This window comes from Budorcas taxicolor, chromosome 7, assembly GCF_023091745.1.
Source record: "Budorcas taxicolor isolate Tak-1 chromosome 7, Takin1.1, whole genome shotgun sequence".
Lineage (NCBI taxonomy): Eukaryota > Metazoa > Chordata > Mammalia > Artiodactyla > Bovidae > Budorcas > Budorcas taxicolor.
This window is the reverse complement of record NC_068916.1, coordinates 16,133,962-16,154,024: the sequence shown is the minus strand read 5'-3', so window position 1 is coordinate 16,154,024 and position 20,063 is coordinate 16,133,962. Positions and strand designations below refer to the sequence as shown.

The following is a 20,063-nucleotide window of genomic DNA, read 5'->3' as shown; positions in this document are numbered from 1 at the left end:
TGCATTGGAAGTCCCCCTCCAGGGAAGTCTCATTTTGACTGATTATTCGGCTTCCCTGGTGGCTCAGATGGTAAAGAGTCTGCCTGCACTGCAGGAGACCCGGATTCAATCCCTGGGTCAGGAAGATCCCCTAGAGAAGGGAATGGCAACCCACTCCAGTATTCCATGGACAGAGGAGCCTGGTGAGCTACAGTCCAAGGAGTGGCAAAGAGTCGGACACAACTGAGCGACTAACGCTTTTTTCTTTATGGTCATGTAACCACCACTACAGTCAAGATATGGGATGGTCTGGTCACCCACCCCCCCGCTCCAAATTTCATTCTGTTGCTTGCAGTCAGCCTTCCCCAGTTCCAGCCCCTGGTTACCACTAATGTGTCCATTGTCCCTATAGTTTTGCTTTTCCCAGGATGTCACATAAAGGGAATCATAGAATGTATATCTTTGGAGACTAGCTTTTTACACTCAAAATGATGTGTTTGAAATTCATCTCCATGTTGTGGTAATCAGCAGTTAAATTAAAAAAAAATTTTTTTTTGGAGTAAAGTTGCTTTACAATGTTGTGTTAGTGTTTGCTGTACAACAAAGTGAATCAGCTATATGAATACGTGTGTGTGTGTGTGTGTGTGCTCAGTCACGTGCTTTGCAACTCCGTGGACTATAGCCTGCCAGGCTTCTCTGTCCATGGAATACTGGAGTGGGTTGCCATTGCGAGAATACCAAAGTGGGTTTCCTACTCTAGGGATCTTCCTGACCCAGGGATTGAAACTGTGTTTCTTACATCTCCTGAATTGACAGGCAAGTTCTTTACCACTAGTGCCACCTGGGAAGCCCCATGTATGCATATATTCCCCCTTCTTTTTGGCTTTCCTTCCCATTTAGTTTGCCACAGAGCACTGAGTAGAGTTCCCTGTAGTATACAGTAGGTTCTCATTAGTTGGCTTCCCTGGTGGCTCAGAGGTTAAAACGTCTGCCTCTAATGCGGGAGACCTGGGTTCGATCCCTGGGTCAGGAAGATCCCCTGGAGAAGGAAATGGCAACCCACTCCAGGATTCTTGCCTGGAGAATCCCATGGACGGAGGAGCCTGGTGGGCTACACAGTCCATGGGGTTGCAAAGAGTCGGACATGACTGAGCAACTTCACTTCACTTCACTTCTCATTAGTTATCTATTTTATACTAAGGTGATGGCACCCCACTCCAGTACTCTTGCCTGGAAAATCCCATGAGCGGAGGAGCCTGGTGGGCTGCAGTCCATGAGGTCGCTAGGAGTCAGACACAACTGAGCGACTTCACTTTCACTTTTCACTTTCCTGCATTGGAGAAGGAAATGGCAACCCACTCCAGTGTTCTTGCCTGGAGAATCCCAGGGATGGGGGAGCCTGGTGGGCTGCCGTCTATGGGGTCGCACAGAGTCGGAGCAGTGTATATATGTCAATCCCAAAGAAAAAAACAAATGTCAGATATTAACGCATATATGTGGAATCCATAAAAATGGTACAGATGAACATATTTGCAAAGCAGAAACAGAAAACAAATGTATAAACACCAGGGGGGAAAGGGGTGGTGATGGTGGGAGATTGGGACTTAATTCTTTTTTGACTGCTCTCTAGAGTTCATTGTATGGAGATACAATGTTTATCCATTCCCCAGTTGAGGGATATTTAGTTTGGTTTCCAGTTTTACAACCAACCTGGAAAGCATAGTAAAAAGCAGAGACATTACTTTGCCAACAAAGATCCGTCTAGTCAAGGCTATGGTTTTTCCAGTGGTTATGTATGGATGTGAGAGTTGGACTATAAAGAAAGCTGAGCGCTGAAGAACTGATGCTTTTGGAGTGGAGCAGTGGTGTTGGAGAAGACTCTTCAGAGTCCCTTGGACTGCAAGGAGAGCCAACCAGTCCATTCTAAAGGAGATCAGTCCTGGGTGTTCACTGGTAGGACTGATGTTGAAGGTGAAACTGCAATACTTTGGCCACCTGATGCGAAGAGCTGACTCATTTGAAAAGACCCTGATGCTGGGAAAGATTGAGGGCAGGAGGAGAGGACGACAGAGGACGAGATGATTGGATGGCATCACCGACTCGATGGATATGGGTTTGGGTGGACTCTGGGGGTTGGTGATGGATAGGGAGGCCTGGTGTGCTGCGGTTCATGGGGTTGCAAAGAGTCTGACACGACTGAGCGACTGAACTGAACTGAACTTGCGGTGATGATGAACGTAGCCACCGTGAACATTCCCATACGGGTCTTTGTGTGAACCTAAATCTTCTGCTTTGTTCTTCACCTCACCTGGCTAACCCCCTAGGTTCTGTGGTAAGGATCAGAAGTATATGTTTCACTTTACAAGAAATGACCAAACTGTTTCCCAAACTAGCTGTCCATTTCAGAGTCCCACAATGTATGTCTCTTTCCTTTTCCCACTAACAAGCTATATTCTTTAGATACTTTTTCCCCCTTAATGCTTTCTTGGAAGTGATTCCAGCATTAAAATACATCGAGCTGCCTCCACTTTCACAACTGTGTACTATTCCATCCCTTTGATCCACATTAATTTATCTACACAGTCTCCTGTCTTGGACTTTGATGTTGTTTACAGGCTTCTGCTGTTGTAAACCCCAATGGCTAATGTCCTGTAGGTACAGAATATCCTTGTCTAGGCATCTAGGTGCACATATGCTCTCTTGTCTGCAGGATAATTCCTAGCGGTGGATATACTGGGGTCAAATTGCACCTGCTTCCTTTGCTTCATACCACCCCTTCCTCTCTCTCTCTCTTTCTCTCTTTTTCTTTTTTGGCTTCTCTGGGTCTTTGTTGTGTCGTGGGGGCTCTTCTCCAGTTGCGGGCTGTAGCTGTGGCCCATGTGGGCTTTGAGCACAAGGCTCAGTAGTTGTGGCACAAGGGCTTAGTTGCCCCCATCGCATGTGGGATCTTAGTTCCCCGCCCAGGGTTTGAACCTGCATCCCCCGCATTGGAAGGCAGATTCTTAACCACTGGACCACCAGGGAAGTCACCCATATCACCTGTCTTAGCCCAACTGGCATTTCTGTAGATTTCTCTCTGGAGAAAGAGTCATTTGGTCAGGAGCCTTCCACTTTACTTCGGGAAGTTCAACCAGAGGATGCCCTCTTGCGGTTTGTTTAGAATTCACTTTTCAATCTTCTCAGTGAGGTGGGGTGAAAAAGCCACTTGAGGTGAAAGTTTCAGGAAGGTAGTGGCTGCTTCTGCTCTAGTGAAGTTGGAGGCCAGGAGCTTTTGGAAACTTCAGGGAGAATGGGGAGGATATTGGGGCCAGCAGCCCAAGGCAGCTAGGGTGGGAGGGTGGGGGACGGGAGATGGGTGAACAAGGAAATGTGTGTTTGGAAGGGGGAGGTCTGGGTGGATTTTCCATTACACACGAGTCACGAACCTGTCCTGGGAAGGTCCATAGCTCCTGGGCTTCTTGGCATTTTCTTGAAAAGACTGCCATCCTCTCTGGAAGGAACAGCTTGGAGGGGAGGGTATGACATTTTGAGCCAGGGCTGCTGTGTGTTGAGTGTGCTGTGTGCTGGGGACTCATTTGGTGTCTATGAACGGGGGCAGGGCAAGGGGAACAGGGAGGGGAGAGTCAGACCCCTCCTCCATTCTCATCTTGCCAAATGCCTGGTTTTCATAATTCAGCCTGGGATGAGGGTTGGGTAGGGGGGAACCACCAGTGGTATTTCTGTTAAATAAGATAAAGTACTTGGAAACAGAATGGAAGACACCCAGAGCTGCCTTATTGTTATCAGAGTATAGTCTTCAAAAGTTAAAAAACACAACTCTTATGCAAAAAAAACCAAACAAATCCCCCAACCAACCAGTCAAACCAAAAAGAACACCAGGCAGCACTTTTAACCCTTTAACAAGGGCACTAGCCGGGATGGTAAAGCCAAAGCATTTGTCATCACTAAATGGGTTAAAGCCTCTGCCTGCAATGCCGGAGACCTGGGTTCAATCCCTGGGTCAGGAAGATCCCCTGGAGAAGAAAATGGCAACCCACTCCAGTATTCTTGCCTGGAGAATCCTATGGACGGAGGAGCCTGGTGGGCTAGTGTCCACGGGGTTGCAAAGAGTCGGACACGACTGAGCGACTTAAAAAAAAACAAACCAGGATCACAAAGTTAGATATGAGGACGTTACTGTCCCAGGGGCAATAAACCTGTCATCATTGCAGAGTATTTCTTCTCTGGGATAAAAATGATTTACAATATATCCATCTCTATGTTAACATCTGGCTTTCTGGAGTTGAGGCCCTAACAGAAACAGTAAATCAATCACAGGTAAGTTTCACGGGGGAAGGGGTTGACAAATGATCCAGCCCGTTGCCTGCTTGTGTAAATAAAGTTTTATTGGACGCAATGTGTTTGTACCCATAGGTCTTCTCTGAGGCTGTCTTCACACAGAGTGCCCTTGTTGTGGCACGGAACATATGGCACGAACATTTGCTTTGTGACCTTCTGTGGGAAAATCTCGCCTGCTCTTTTGCTGGAGAATGAAATTGTTCTCAGCCCTAAGAAGGCAGGGCTCCGGAAGAAGACTGAATGGCCCTGTGGGCAGCCTCTGGCCTTGTGTGTGAGCTTCGGGTCATTTTTTCTTAGCATTGTCTAGGCAGGAAGGTTTATGTGTCTGGGAAGTTTTTGGTAGGTCTTTGCCAACAGCTCTTTTGAACCGAAGTGCTGACCCTCAGAGGCAGCCCCAGCCCAGGAAACAGACTCCTTCCTGCTCACACGTATGCTTTTCCAGAGGGTGGAGTCTTCATGGAGCCCAGATAATTGTCCGTCTTCTGGATTGCTTCCTGCCATTGAGTTCCTTTGGTTCCTGTGGACAGATTATTACTTATGATGAGAATACTATTGCCCACAATAACTGCCATCAAACCTACACTTGCCTATCAAATAATCCAGTGCCTTGCCCACATCCCTTCTTTTAGGTGTGAGAAGGAGTTAAGAGGTTGTTATCATCCCCATTTGACAGACAAGAAAACTGAGGCCATCATGGGTTCTTTACAGAAACCTTTGTGGCATGCCTGTAGGTGGAGAACTATATGGGGGTCACTCCTCCTGACTGGGTGGACCCTGTGGATGCCTGTTTCATTGTTTAAACCTAGGAGTATCGTGTTCAGAGCCAAAAGATCGAAGTTATGGCTTTGGCCCTGCTGGGTAGCTGAGTAAAAAGTCTTCTCTGTGAGATGGAGATAATGTTACTTACCTGCTCTCCCTGCTGGAGTCTTTATTATGATTAAGTGAGACTCTAATACTCCAACACTTTGGCCACCTGATGCAAAGAGCCAACTTATTGGAAAGACCCTGATGCTGGGAAAGACAGAAGGGGGCGACAGAGGATGAAATGGTTGGATGGCATCATCAACTCAAAAAACACGAGCGTGAGCAAACTCAGGGAGATAGTGAAGGACAGAGAAGCCTGACGTGCTGTAATCCATGGCGTCCCTAAGAGTTGGACACAACTGAGCAACTGAACAATAACAAAGACTCTAATGGGGGGTATGGAAACCCTAAAGAACCTCCACAGACATTGGTGGGTTAACTCCATCCTGTTCCTGTTAGAGTTTCTTAGTTCTTTCTGGATCCACACAGAAAAATCAGATGATGCACTTGGGTACAGATGCTCCAAATGTTCCATGTAATTTTTTAAAAAATAATATTTATTTATGTTTGGCTGTGCCAGCTCTCCACTGCTTCACGAGCTTTCTCTAGTTGCAGGGAGTGGGGGCTGCTCTCTAGCTCCAGAGTACAAGCTTCTCATTGCCACGGCTTCTCTAGGGTGCATGGGCTTTAGCAGTGGTGAAGCACTGGCTTGGTTGCCTCAAGGCATGTGGGATCTTCCCCGATCAGGGATCAACCCTGTGTCCCCTGCATTGGCAGGCGGATTCTTAACCACTAGACCACCAGGGAAGTCCCTTCACATCTCTTATTCAATGGCTTCCCCCCGCCCCCACACACACCTTTGGATTGTGACAATCTTGAGGAGAATTAAAATTCCAGAAAAATTTGCCTAAGAACCCCTTGCAAAGCTTGGATTTTCCCCTTTCTTGACCTATAGGATTGATTTTCATCGTATAAATTTCAGCAGCTACAGTCATTCAAGCTCATCGTATTGTGTATAGACATTTTCCTCCTTTTTAAGTTGTAGTCAAGCACCTATTTGGTGAAGGGCATGGCAACCCACTCCCACTCCTAGAGAATCCCATGGACAGAAGAGCCTGGTGGGCTACAGTCCATAGGATCACAAAGAGTTGTACATGTCTGAAGTGACTTAGCACACCCGCACGTAAGCACCTATTGGTGATGCTGTCAATGGGAATTCTGCCTCTGTTAAAAACGGGGTTCTGACACCTGCTACAACATGGATCAACTTTGAGGACGTGCTGTGGTTTAGCCGCTAAGACATGTCTGATTCTTTGCAACCCTGTGGGCTGAAGCCCCACCAGGCTCCTTTGTCCATGGGATTTCCCAGGCAGGAATACTGGAGTGGGTTGCCATTTCCTTCTCCAGGGGATCTTCCCAACCCAGGGATCGAACCTGCATCTCCTGCATAGGCAGGTGGATTCTTTACCACTCAGCCACCAGGGAAGCCCTTAGGACATGATGCTCAGTGAAATATGCCAGACACAAAAGGACACACACTGTCTGATTTTGCTCATTGGAGGTCCCGAGAGGAGTCAGATCTGTAGAGACAGGAAGTAGGTGGTGAGGGTCAGGGGCTGGGGGAGGGGATGGAGGAGTCAGTGTTTCTTGGAGACAGAGTTTCAGCTTGGGAAGGTGAGAAAGTTCTGGGGATAGTTGTACAACAATGTGAATGTACTTAATGTTACTGAGCTGTGCACTTACAGTTGGTTAAGATGGTCAGTTTTATGCATATTTTTCCACAATTAAAAAAAAAATTGTTCCTCGTTGCACTAACCACGCTCAGCAGCCACAGGGAAGTGGCTACTGTGTTGGACAGCGCAGATCAAGACGATTTCCGTCAAAGCAGAAAGTTCCACCCGACACCGATCCTCATGTGGAAATGTAGCTTCAGAGGCCTTTTAAGTTCCCTGCGTCTGGTCGGTGGTGTCCACGTGGGCCGTAATGTTCACTGCAGCTCTCAAGGGGCCTGGGGATTTGGGGTTGAAGAACATGTCCCAGCTTCTGAACCGTGTTTTGCGCTATGCGGGAAGTGAGCAAAGAAGGCATCCTTGGGGAACAGGCTCTGCTTGTGGCTTCAGAGGACCCATCAGTCCAGGAACAAATTTGCTGGCAGCCTGGGAAGGGAAGGCTGGTCATGGAGGTCCAGGCCAGATACTGAGGGACCAAAATCAGGGGCAATCAGGAAGTCATGAGTGGTGAGATGCCAGGAGAAAGAGTGTGTTACAAGCTGCTGGAGAATGCCAGAGTGGAGTCCAGCCTTGAGTGGACAAGTTCAGTTGCATCAAATAAGAAACCCCAGGCATGAAATCCAAGCACAGTCTCTGCCCCATTCATCACCTCCTGCAGGTCACAGCAGAAATACCACCTCCACTTACCCTTGGCACAGTGCTTGCTGTGTATGCAGTTATACTTCTTTTTTTAATTTAAAAATTGTTATTATTATTTGGGGACTATGCTAAATCTTCAGTGTGGACTGCAGGCTTTCTCTAGTTGCAGTGCACAGGCTTAGTTGCCTTATCACGTGCGGGATCTTAATTCCCCAACCAGGGATGGAACCTACATCCCTGGCATTGTAGGGTGGATTCTTAACCACTGGACAACAGGAAAGTCCCTGCAGTTATGCTTTTAAATAATGAATTATGCCTCCTCCATTAGACTCATGGGCCTAAAGGCAAACTCTGTGGCCGTTGTGTTCCCACAGAGGTTGTAAACATCTGGAACAGAGTAAGCAAATGTGTGTTGAAGCACAAATAAACCTTTGGGACTTTTGCTTAACCTCCTCTCACCTCAGTTTCCTCATTGTAAAATGGAGAAAATGTAGATCAGGATATATCTGTTTATACCAGTATGGCAGCTACGTGCAGGAGCAGACTTGCTCGAGGCAATTGTGTAATTTTCAGGAAATGTGCAGACTGCTTCTTAAACAAGCTGGTAATTCTGTTTGTTTGTTTCTAGTCTTTTTTTTTTTTTTTAACTTTATTGGAGTATAGTTGCTTTAGAGTGTCCTGTTAGTTTCTACTGTATGGCAAGGTAAAGCAGCTATACATATACATATATCCCCTCTTTCATGGATTTCCTTCCCCATTTAGGTCACCACGGAGTCCTGAGTAGGGTTCTTTGTGCTGCGCAGTAGGTTCTCCTTAGTTATCTATTTTATACACAATATCAATCGTGTGGAAGTGAAAGTGTTAGTCACTCAGTCGTGTCCAACTCTTTGAGACCCCATGGACTGTAGCCTGCCAGGCTCCTCTGTCCATGTAATTCTCCAGGCAAGAATACTGGAATGGGTTGACATTTCCTTCTCTAGGTTATCTTCCCGACCCAGTGATTGAACCTGGGTCTCCCACATTGCAGGCAGATTCTTTACCATCTGAGCCACCAGGGAAGCACTGGTGTATATATGTCAATCCCAATCTCCCAGCAAGCTGGTATTAAAATTTAAATAACATCAACTTATAATTAAAGAAATTAAGTTAAAAAGCAAAGAGAATAAATACTTCGTACCTACCACTTCCTAATCATCCGAGTACCTTTTTCTATGATTGTGCTTTTGAGGTGGCTTGCCACCACTGTTTCTGTGTGATTGGATGTATTATTTAATGCTGTGCTACTGTAGGTCTCTCGCTGGCTTCATATTCAGTAACTTTAGGTGGGGTGGCTTGAAAAGGACCCTGGTGGGAATATTTACACCATGGAAATTGGCCAGTGCTCTAAAGCAAGAGGTTCTCTACCCCACTCAGTGAAGACGTTGTTAAACGTTTAGGAGCACATCACTGGCTTGGGGGCTGCAATGAGTTAATAGTTATGCCTGGGAGTTGGGACATCAGAAACTAGCATTTTTTTAAATACATATTTATTTAGTTTTGGCTGTGCTGGGTCTTTGTTGCTGTGGGGGCTTTTTCTCTAGTTGTGACAAGCGGGGGCTACTGTAGCTGCTCTGCCTCGGCTTCTCATTGTGGTGGCTTCTCTTGCAGAGTGTGGGCTCTAGGGTGCCCGGGATTCAGTAGTTGTTGTAAGCGGGCTCAGTAGTTGCAGCTCCCGGGCTCTAGAGCACTAGCTCAGTAGTTGTGAAGCACAGACTTAGTTGCTCCTTGACACGTGGGGTCTTCCTGGGCCAGGGATGGAACCCGAGTCCCGTGCGTTGGCAGGTGGATTTTTTTTACCACTGAGCCACCAGGGAAGTCCAGAAATTTGTATTTCTAACCAGCAGGAAACATGTGCTGTAGAAGTGAGCCATTGCTGACATGATTTTGTTTGGCTTGCACTTCCTCCTCTCAAGTTGCTGTCGTGGCATTGGGTAAAGCCGTTGACCAGCTGTTTTCTTTCTCTCCCCAGTGTGTCCGACTATCTGTAAGTCACATGGCTGCACCTCTGAGGGTCTCTGCTGCCACAGCGAGTGCTTGGGCAACTGCTCAGAGCCCGACGACCCCACCAAGTGCGTGGCCTGTCGCAACTTCTACCTGGACGGCAGGTGCGTGGAGACCTGCCCGCCCCCTTACTACCACTTCCAAGACTGGCGCTGCGTGAACTTCAGCTTCTGCCAGGACCTGCACAACAAATGCAAGAACTCTCGGAGGCAAGGCTGCCACCAGTATGTCATTCACAACAACAAGTGCGTCCCCGAGTGCCCCTCTGGCTACACGATGAATTCTAGCAAGTGAGTCCTGAGTGTGGGTTCCCAGGGGGCGGAGGGCAGGTTGTCAAGAGGGAAAGGAACATGGGGCTGTTGCTGGTAGCACCACCTGTTAAAACTGTGTGAGAAGCTAGGGTGGATTGGCTATGAGCGAGGACGCTGCTGCTGCTGAGTGACACAGTTAGGTCTCTCAGATGCCATTCTGGCCTCCTGGTTTTGGGCACTGGCCTTTGGAGAAGGAGTCAATGACCTTTCTCTCACAAAGGGCCAGAGAGTAAATATGTTTGGCATCTTGAATACCAAAAATTGAAAGCTTTCTGGGCCTATCATTGGAAACAGGAGTCCCTAGTTTCACATACAGTCCTTTATATGGCCTGACTGCTCCCACTGATGGAGCTGTCTATCACCACCCCGGTCAGAGCTCAGGTTTTCTAAGTGCTTTCTCCAAACTGGGTCTAGATCGTGTCCTGAGGTTAGCCTGGAGTGCAAGGAAGAAGGACTCAATTCTAGACTATTCTCAAGGCTTTGTTGTTTTTTGAAGGACAATACCATCAAACCATTTCCTACTATTTGGGTGAGAAAAAGCAGGGTTTTCTCTCCCCAGGGGTGAGTCAGATTTCCTCCGCACACCTCAGACTTTTTGTTCACTCTGTTAGCTTCTCAGATGAGCTATTTTGGGGGCTTGGGGCTGGAACAGAGTTTTAAAAAAATCCATTTCCTGGTTTTTGTGTTGAGGGTCTGAGGGAAAAAAAATGCCACAAAACAACACAAAAACAAATCAGAGATAGACGCACGTCAAGGGGCCTTGAGCTGACCTGCTTACATAAAACATCTTCCCTCTTCAGACTTGGAAATGAGCCAAGTCAGAGTGTTCTGGTGGGAAATTTTATTTCCCTGGGTGGGGAGGGTGGGAAGGAAAACAACCTTTATTCTGGCTCCTAGGAGCTGCTCTCTGAGTGTTTGTGAAACCTGCAAGTACAGTATGTTTTGTTTCGCTCGTTTTTGATAAAACCTATCACGTGGCTTTGTGGACCAAAAATAGGCTCCTATAAATCACCTTTGCATTCCAGACAGAGCTATTTTTTTTTCTTTTTGGGTTGGTTTATCAGTAAGATTGGGAAAATGACCATATTCCTCTTGATTTATTTATTGTTTTCATGTTTGAAATAAAGCAAGGCTATTAACATCTTCCACTCAAAGACACTGGCTTTAAATAGAAGAAGGTTGGGTTTTTTTTCTGATCATAACAAAGATATGAAAAATAGAGCAACTTCCTTTGATGTTTTCCTGATGGCAGTGGCCCCAGGATTGAAGCCCCAGGAAATTAACGTCTTGTCCCATGATGCTTGGGACCTCTACTGAATGAAAGAGGGGAAAGAAAGGGATGTTAATGATGACCCATTTTGGCAGTAGTTGAGGACTTCCCAGGTGTTGCTAGTGGTAAAGAACCCGTCTGCCAGTGCGGGAGACGTAAGAGACTTGGGTTCGATCCTTGGGTCGGGAAAATCCCTTGGAAGAAGTCATGGCAACCCACTCCAGTATTCTTGCCTGGAAAATCCCATGGACAGAGGAGCCTGGCGGATTACAGTCGCATGGAGTCACAAAGAGTTGGACGCGACTGAAGCAACCCAGCACGCGACATGGCAGTATGTTACTTTGTCAGTTAAAAAAAAAACTTTTTTTCCTTCTGAAGCTTTTATTTTGTGGAAGACTTCGGTGTGGTCATGTTTTCTTATGTGGTTTGATATCAAATGGGGCCAGATATGTTTTCTTTCTTTCTGGTGGCTTTATCTGGGAAGTAGTTCTTGATGTTTTTATAGCAGAGGACTGTGGACCCATGTGGGTTCACTATATTCCACCCACAGTCACTCTGAGATACCTGGTAGGGTGCTCTTCAGTGAGATGAGGAGTATTAGATATTTGGGGTGCATGTTAAGTGTGTGATGGGTATGGGGCATCCCTGTCCTTCCCCCTCCCACCCCCTACCCACCTCTAGAATTCTTTGCCTCTTGATCTTCACATGGCCGGGTTTCTCCTGGTCACTCAGGGCATCACAACTTAAAATTCACCTCCTTTGAGACTTCTTTCCTGTGTGACCACCCCGCTCAAATTAACCATCTGGCTACTCTTCGGCACATCTCTCCACTTTAACTCTTTTGGTGCTCTTTACCACTAGCTGATATTTTCATTGTCCATTTGTGAATTTTCGCCAATGAGACCCTGCGCTTCAGAAATGTATCAGCTAGCTCTTGCTGTGTAACAAACCTTCTTGGTACTTTGTAACTTATAGCAACACTCATTTATGGTTTCTATTGATTTTGTGGGTCGACCGGAGGTTTATGTGGCTCGGCATGGGTCAGCTCTGATGGGATGGTGCAGCCTAGCCTCTCATACCCTGCATGGGCAGCTGGGGCCTCTCTCCATGTGTAGCCAGGAACCGCAGGCTTTAAACAGTGTAGGTACTTCTTAAGCCCCTGCTGTCTCACATGTGCTCATGGCTCATCAGCCACAGCAATTCCGAGGGCCACACCCAGATTCCAGGGGTAAGGGAGCAGACTCCACTTCTTGGCTGGAAGAGGACATGTGGGTTTCCCACAGGGAGAGTTGGTTGTTTGTTCACTTGTGTGTGCCTGCAGTTTACAACCGGCATTGGCAAAGGGCCAGATAGTAAATATTTTCCGCTCTGAGGGCCATATGGTTGTGGGTACTCTACTCTAGCCTTATAGAGTGATAATGGTCATAGATGGTACTCAACCCAGTGGGTGTGTTCTGATACAGTGCTAGTTACAACAACAGGTGGCCAGCTGGAGTTGACCCATGGGCCGTAGTTTGCTTATCCCTGGCCCGGAGGATCATCTGTCGCATGATAAGTGCTCAGTGAGTATTTGTAGAACCAACAAAAGAACCCAAACATTGGGTCATTATTCTGTTTCCACCCCAGCTGCTCTGACACCAGCTGGGTGTACTACAATAGATGTCGACATCAACCACCCGGAGTTGGCATCGGACCCACAAGTTAAAGGCTTGGTCCTCCACCGGACTGGCTTTACTTCACATGCCAGCCACACTTTGGGGGTCCCCAGGGCAGCCACGTGGGCACTAGTGGTAAAGAACCCACCTGCCAATGCAGGAGACATAAGAAATGCCGAGTTGATCCTTGGGTTGGGAAGATCCCCTGGAGGAGGGCATGGCAGCTCACTTCAGTATTCTTGCCTGGAGAATCCCATGGACAGAGGAGCATGGTGGGCTGCAGTCCATGGGATCACAAAGAGTCAGACGCGACTGAAGCGACTTAGCACATGCACATGCAAGAGCACCCACACTGCTGATTGGTTGGCTATAAATTTTGAGGCTCCCACAAACCCACTGGGTTCAATAATTTGCTGGGACAACTCACAGAGCTAAAAGAAAAAGGCTGTTGGTCCAAGCCTATGGATGGTAGCACCCTGGGTTAGGGTGCCTACAGAGCTCACCTAAGCATACATCACCTATAGCGAGCTCTGCAGACACTGCCCCTGGGGGGGCAGCCTATTTATGGCTGGGCCAACTCTTGCTGCACTTCAGCAAGAAACCATCAGGGAACTTTAAGGAACAAGGTTTGTTATTCACAGGTCCTGGAGGCTCACACAGTGAGGCCATGGGAAGGGGGAAGGAAGAAGGGAGAGAGGGAGAGAGCCACACACAGAGGAGAAGAGAGAGGTGGGAAAGAGAGAGACAGAGAGAGTCAGAGAGAGAGAGGAAAAGAGAGGGAGAGAGGAAGGGAAAGAGAGGAAGTGGCCCTTGGGAGGTCTGCTTTTTTTAGGGTCTGAGGACAGAGTTCTGGGGTTTGATGGCTTCACTCTGTGGTGGATTTAAAGCTCAAGAGCAGGAACTGGGGCACAGGAAGAGAGAGGCCGGGTCCATCAAGTGGTCAGTTATCTAGGTCCCTCAGGGCTTTCTGAAAGAGGGACCTTCAGGGGTGGGGGCAGCCTTGTTCCTTATCTAGTTGTTTTCGTTACATTTTACTCAAGACAGATGTCTTTTGAAATAGATGCCTCAGCAGTCACAAAGCTTCATGTCAGGCACTTATGATTACAGCTTTATTATTAAGGAGGCACAGAGGATGAGGGCTGGGAGAGTTCCAGACACAGGGCTCCCATCCCCTCGTGGAATCAGAAACATCAGTCCTTACAGCACAGCTGTGTGCTCACCAACCAGAAAAACGGACTGAGTTGGTGTCCAGAGTTTTTCTTGGGGTTTTGTTATATAGCTGTGATCGATTGAATCCCTGGCCATGGATTTGAGCTCCTCCTTCTCTCTCTGGAGGTCAAAGCGATGAGGCAACCCTCCAAATCACACATTTGACCTTTCTTGTGACCAGCCCTCATCCTGAAGCAACTAGGGGTCACTGCTTCATTAGCACAACAAAGATGTTTCTATCACTCAGGAAATTCCAAGGCTTTTGAAGCTCTGTGCCAGGAGCTGGGCACCAGATGTGTTCTTTATTATACCACCATGACAAAGCTCCTCCTGCAAAATTGAATAGGCAGAGGTGTAGAAAGAACAAGGGTACCAATGATACCACTAGTAAAAAATGATATCATAGCAAAGGACGAATGGTTTTTGTTTTCTGTGTGCCAGGTACTTTAGATGGCATATATCATTCAATCATTCAGTCCTCATCACCACCTGCCCTGTGAAGCAGATACTCTTATCATCTCTATTTCACAGCGTGTGTGCCTGCTAAGTCACTTCAGTCGTGTCCGATTCTTTGCAATCCAGTGGACAGTAACCTACCACTCCTCTGTCTATGGAATTCTCCAGGCAAGAGTACTGGAGCGGGTTACCATGGCCTCCTCCAGGAGATCCTCCCAACCCAGGGATCGAACCCACTGCAGGCAGTCTCCTTCATTGCAGATGGATTCTTTACCAACTGAGCCACCAGGGAAGCCCAGTTGAGCCACCAGGGAAGGTCAGACCGCACACAGAACAGCAGACATCCCATCACCTTCCAGTAGCAGCCTGAGTACCACTAGTTGGGGGCAAAATCATTAGCTCTGCACAACTGGTCACTATGGTTACATCAGGAGTCCCATCAATTCCTTGTAATAGTGTGAGTTCTGTCTCCAGGGTAGTACATGATTCTCCATGGGGTACAGTGGGAAGCCCCTCTCTTTGGGGTAAGGCAGAAGCCCCATCATTTTGGCATGAGTACCCTGACCTTGGGATAATGCTGTAGAACCTGTCACCCTGGAGAAATGCCCTAAGCCCATCCCTTTAGACAGTGGTTCTTATCTGGAGGGGGCTTTTTGCACCTCCTTCCCCAGGGGACAATGTTTGGAGACATTTTTGGCTGTCATGCCTTGGATGGGAGGTGGTGTTAGCATAGTATGGGAGCGCGGGGCTGCTGCTTAACACCCCTCATGTGCAGGACAGCCCCCAACAGTGAAGAATTCTCCAACCTCAATGTCAGCAGTGCTGTGGTTGAAGCACGCTACCTTATGGTCGCTTGGGACCCTGTGCAGCACGCTGTCTGCTCTGTGTGTGTGTGTGCGCGTCCTGATCTTTCTCCCTACTCTTTCTGCAGCTTGATGTGTACCCCTTGCCTGGGCCCCTGTCCCAAGGTATGCCACCTCCTGGAAGGTGAGAAGACCATCGATTCAGTGACATCTGCCCAGGAGCTCCGAGGCTGCACCATCATCAACGGAAGCTTAATCATCAACATTCGAGGGGGCAGTGAGTGCTCTGGGGGGAGGGGTTGCTGCCTCCTGGGATCCACTCTCCCTCTGAGCACACCAGGACAGTAACCCAGAGACCCATCAGTGGAGTCATGCAAGGAATAATGTGCTTCTAAACTTGGGGTTCACAGCTCAGTCCTGGACCCATCACAATATTGTAATTAGCTTCCAATTAAAATAAATAATTTTTTTTTAAATGGGAATTCCTGATGTCCCAACTCTCAGCTTGGAAAATAAGAATCTTGGGGTGGGGACGGGGAGGGGGGCAAGGAGGAGCAGGGAAATGGGGCCAGGACTGAGCTGGGACATCAGGCATTTCCATTTTTAAAAATTAATTTATTTAACTGGAGGCTAACTATTTTGCAATTTTGCGATGGTTTTTGCCATACATTGATATGAATCAGCCACAAGTCCCCCATCCCAAACCCCCCTCCCACCTCCTTCCCCATCCCATCCCAAGCAGATAGTATGACCTCTTTTGCAGGTCTGGGGACTGTGTTTTCAGAAATTCTGTCACAGGCAAAAAGTATTCCTTTGTTTATTTATTCAACAAACGTTTATTGAATACTCACAGTGAATAAGGTCAAGTCCATGCATGGTGGATCTTGCAAATAAACAAATGAATGTATAACATAAACCCAGGCAGCGGTTCCTGCATTGAAGGGCAACAAAGCAGGGGGATGGAGGGAGCAGGGGTCGGCTGCATAGTAAACACATTCAGCTTTGCAAGCAGGACAATCTCTGTCATAACCACACTGCCTTATAAATGTGCTTGGAGCTGGGCTTGCAAAAATCATTTTCAGCCTGGAAGTTAACTCTTCACCATGGGGAATTCTGGAAAGGTTAAAATATTTTGGTAGAAACCCACTGGATATTCATTCTCTCCTTTCCTTAGACAACCTGGCAGCTGAGCTAGAGGCCAACCTTGGACTCATTGAAGAAATTTCAGGATATCTGAAAATCCGCCGGTCCTATGCCCTGGTATCACTTTCCTTCTTCCGGAAGTTACGTCTGATTCGAGGGGAGACCTTGGAAATTGGGTATGTGGGCCTGATGCTGTATCTGTGGCCTCACTAGGAAGTTTGTGAGTTAGAAAATCTTAGGTTTTTTTCTGTCAAGACATGGAAACAACCAAAGTGTCCACTGATGGATGGACAGGTAAAGAGAGCATGATGTATATGTGTGTGTGTGTGTGTGTGTGTGTGTGTGTGTGTGTGTGTGTATACTAAGTATCCACTGATGGATGGATGTGTGTGTGTGTGTATGTGTATACTAAGTATCCACTGATGGATGGATGTGTGTGTGTGTGTGTGTGTGTGTGTGTGTATACTAAGTATCCACTGATGGATGGATGGGTAAAGAAAGCATGGTGTGTGTGTGTGTGTGTGTGTGTGTGTGTGTGTGTGTGTGTGTGTGTATGTAATGGAATATTATATAACCATAAAACTACCTTTTTTGCCAAAGGTCACACCTTTCATTTGGATTATTCCAATGACCTCCTTGCTGGTTCTAGAACTATTAGGGCCATTCCACAGAAATATAATGCAAGTCACATATAAGACTTTAAATATTCTAGTAGCTACATTTTAAAACTTTAGAAAAAATAGGTGAAATGAATTTTAATAATGCATTTTACTAAACCCATTAAATCTGAAATGTTATTTTGACATGGACTCAATATCAAAAAATGATAAACAAGATATTTTACGTCCTTTTTTTTCATGCTAAGTATTTGAAATCTGTGGGGGGTTTTGCTGTTTTTTTGTTTTTACTTCTGATACAGTTCAGAAGGGCCACATTTCAGGGGCTCAACTGGCAAATGTGGCTGGTGGTTTCTGTGTTGGATAACACAGGTCAAGCTGCTGTCCATTTCCCATTCACCATATCCTGGGGCCCACTCATAATTCTAAGGTGTAGGTCTCCCTGAGTTACTGAGTTGTTATAAAACCTTCAGTGGCCCTCCCTCTGTCTACCGAGGAAGCACATGTGTTCTTGGTCTTGGTCTAGCATGCAGTATACTAGAGGGTTTGGCCCATGGTATCTCTTCAGTATTGCCTTTCACCTGTTGTTCAGAACAAGCTAGTTTGCTCTTCCCTGAGCCCAGCTCAGGTGCCTCTGTGTCTTCAGTCTTTCCCTTTTGCAAAACCCATATCTCAATCCGTCACACTCTTGCCCTCCTCCCCTACAAGACTGAGCTCAAGTATCTTCCTGGCCTTGAAGACCTCCTCAGCTTCCCCTATACCTCTCACCCTCCATTCAACACGTCATGAGTATGTGTCAAGCAAGTGGTTAGAACTGGGGGTGGAGCATTGAATGAGATCAGTTCCAGCCATGGCCCCACCATTTTGGAGGTGGAGATGACAAGCTGATGAATGATTAGGTCTGTGTGTGTTTCCACAGGAACTACTCTTTCTACGCCTTGGACAACCAGAACCTAAGGCAGCTATGGGACTGGGGCAAACACAACCTCACCATCACTCAGGGGAAACTCTTCTTCCACTATAACCCCAAACTGTGCCTGTCGGAAATTCACAAGATGGAGGAAGTTTCAGGAACCAAGGGGCGCCAGGAGAGAAATGACATTGCTCTAAAGACCAATGGGGACCAGGCATCCTGTAAGTGGCAACGCCCTCGTCCTTTCATGGACCAGACAGTGTGACTTCCCCTACCTCCCCCACCACACTGGTACCCAGGGTGGGTGTCACTTACCCGCAGTGAGCTAAACCAACTAAGTGTGCATTAGACTTTCTGAAACACTGAGGACAAGTGTTGTACACGTTAATCTCTTTGCCAAATACCAAATACAATGCCTGATGCTGGAAGATGCCGCATAAGCATTGAATGAATGAGTGAATGAATGTCATCCCCTTTATATATATGGCCTTGGCTCAAATGCTACAGTAAAGTTATGCAATTGCTACAATTGGAGGCTGAGAGCTGACCACCCTCCTGTGATGAGTTTTTCTCTTGAAGAAATAGCTGAGCATTGAGGTCCAAGGCTTCCGTGATACCCTCATGTGAAGCTGTTTTGTTATGAGACAGTTTGGTCCAAACTGTGATACTTCAGAGGAGGGAGAGAGCAAGGTTGGGGTGGAGCTTAAGGGAGGGTTTATATTCCAGGGAGAGGGAATTACTGTCTCCAAGGCATTGTCTTTCCAAAGAGTGGTCACCCCAAGATACAATGATCTGCACTCTCTCTAAGCCCAGTCAGCTTGTATCCATTTGCACTGGAGTTACTTTTTCTGACATGAGAATCCACATGTAAGACAAATTGTGTTAGGACAAATGTTATTCTTGAAAGTGCCCTTTTCCCAGCACCAACTGGCCACTTGTCCTTCCCTGTTGGTGGCAACCACAGTTCTTTAGATGAGCATCTGGCCAATAATTGACTTGCAGTTGGGGCCAACCTATATGATCTGTTCTTGCCTCTGAATAAGGGAAAGGCACGTGGAAATGAGACCTCACTAGAAAACAGCAGATTGCCATCTTCCTTCTTGTGGATTCTCTTGGAAGTATGGGATCACCTGCTTTGGGCTGAAACAAATTATTTAAAATTCTGATACTGAGTGTTTTGGTTTGTTTTTTTTTTTAAAAACCTTTCTAGGTGAAAATGAATTACTTAAATTTTCTTACATTCGGACATCTTATGACAAGATCTTGCTGAAATGGGAGCCGTATTGGCCTCCTGACTTCCGAGACCTCCTGGGGTTCATGTTGTTCTACAAAGAGGCGTAAGTAGAAAGATAAAGAGGTGTGTGTGTTACATTTGTGCTCAGAGGTTCCCCCACTGAGGTTCCTTTCTATCTCCTTCTTATCCATGGAATAAATATCATAGATCCCTTGGTGGGATCTCACCAGTTGATGGTGTATCAATAACATTTCTTATTGTCGAAAGCCAGAAATTGAAGCAGGCAGGTTTCTTTTGGAGGTCTAGATTGAGCTATCTCCTATAGAAATATCCCGTTTTGCACCTTGTATGTACATCTCACCAGACATTCTCAACAAAAAGTCACGAGTCTACTTAAGAGGTGTTTTTTTAAAAAAGTCTGCTTAGTATGTGTCTTAGTAGGTATTTCTATTTAGTAGGTATCTACTTAGTAGGTGTCTTTTTTTAAAAAAAGTTTATTTAAAAATCTATTTTAGATTTTTTCCAACACAAATAATTATGGTAAAACAAACATGAAGTTGATCATCTTAGTGATGTTTAAATGTACAGCTCAGGGGCATTAAGTATGTTCGTGATGTTCTGTGACCATCATCATTGCCCCTCCCCACAATTTATTCATCATCTTACACTGAAACACTGTCGTCATCCGGTGACACCTAGTCATCTTGAGTATAGGACTGGCTGGAGTTTTAAAAGGAGACAGTGGAAGCGGTGGTCATATTAACATGGATAATCGTCCCATCCCTTATGATTTACTGTGTCAGGCTGTGTGTGGAGGAGTCAGCCCACATCCTCTCATGTGATCTTATCACTAACTCAGATAGTATCATCATCATGATCACTATTATTAATATTACTGGGAAACTGAGACATAGGGAAAGCA

General features: G+C 46.6%; 1 protein-coding gene across 4 annotated transcripts in view; it reads left to right on the top strand.

Annotated features, from left to right (window-relative positions):
* The window catches only part of INSR (insulin receptor), a 147,607-nt gene that overhangs the window by 81,561 nt on the left and 45,983 nt on the right, over window positions 1-20,063 (top strand). For all 4 annotated transcript variants that reach the window (XM_052642523.1, XM_052642522.1, XM_052642521.1 and 1 more), the window contains exons 3-7: window positions 9,499-9,820; window positions 15,363-15,511; window positions 16,409-16,553; window positions 17,914-18,128; window positions 19,118-19,244. In XM_052642523.1, the coding sequence (XP_052498483.1) occupies window positions 9,499-9,820; window positions 15,363-15,511; window positions 16,409-16,553; window positions 17,914-18,128; window positions 19,118-19,244 (958 nt within the window). The remainder of the gene's footprint in view (window positions 1-9,498; window positions 9,821-15,362; window positions 15,512-16,408; window positions 16,554-17,913; window positions 18,129-19,117; window positions 19,245-20,063) is intronic.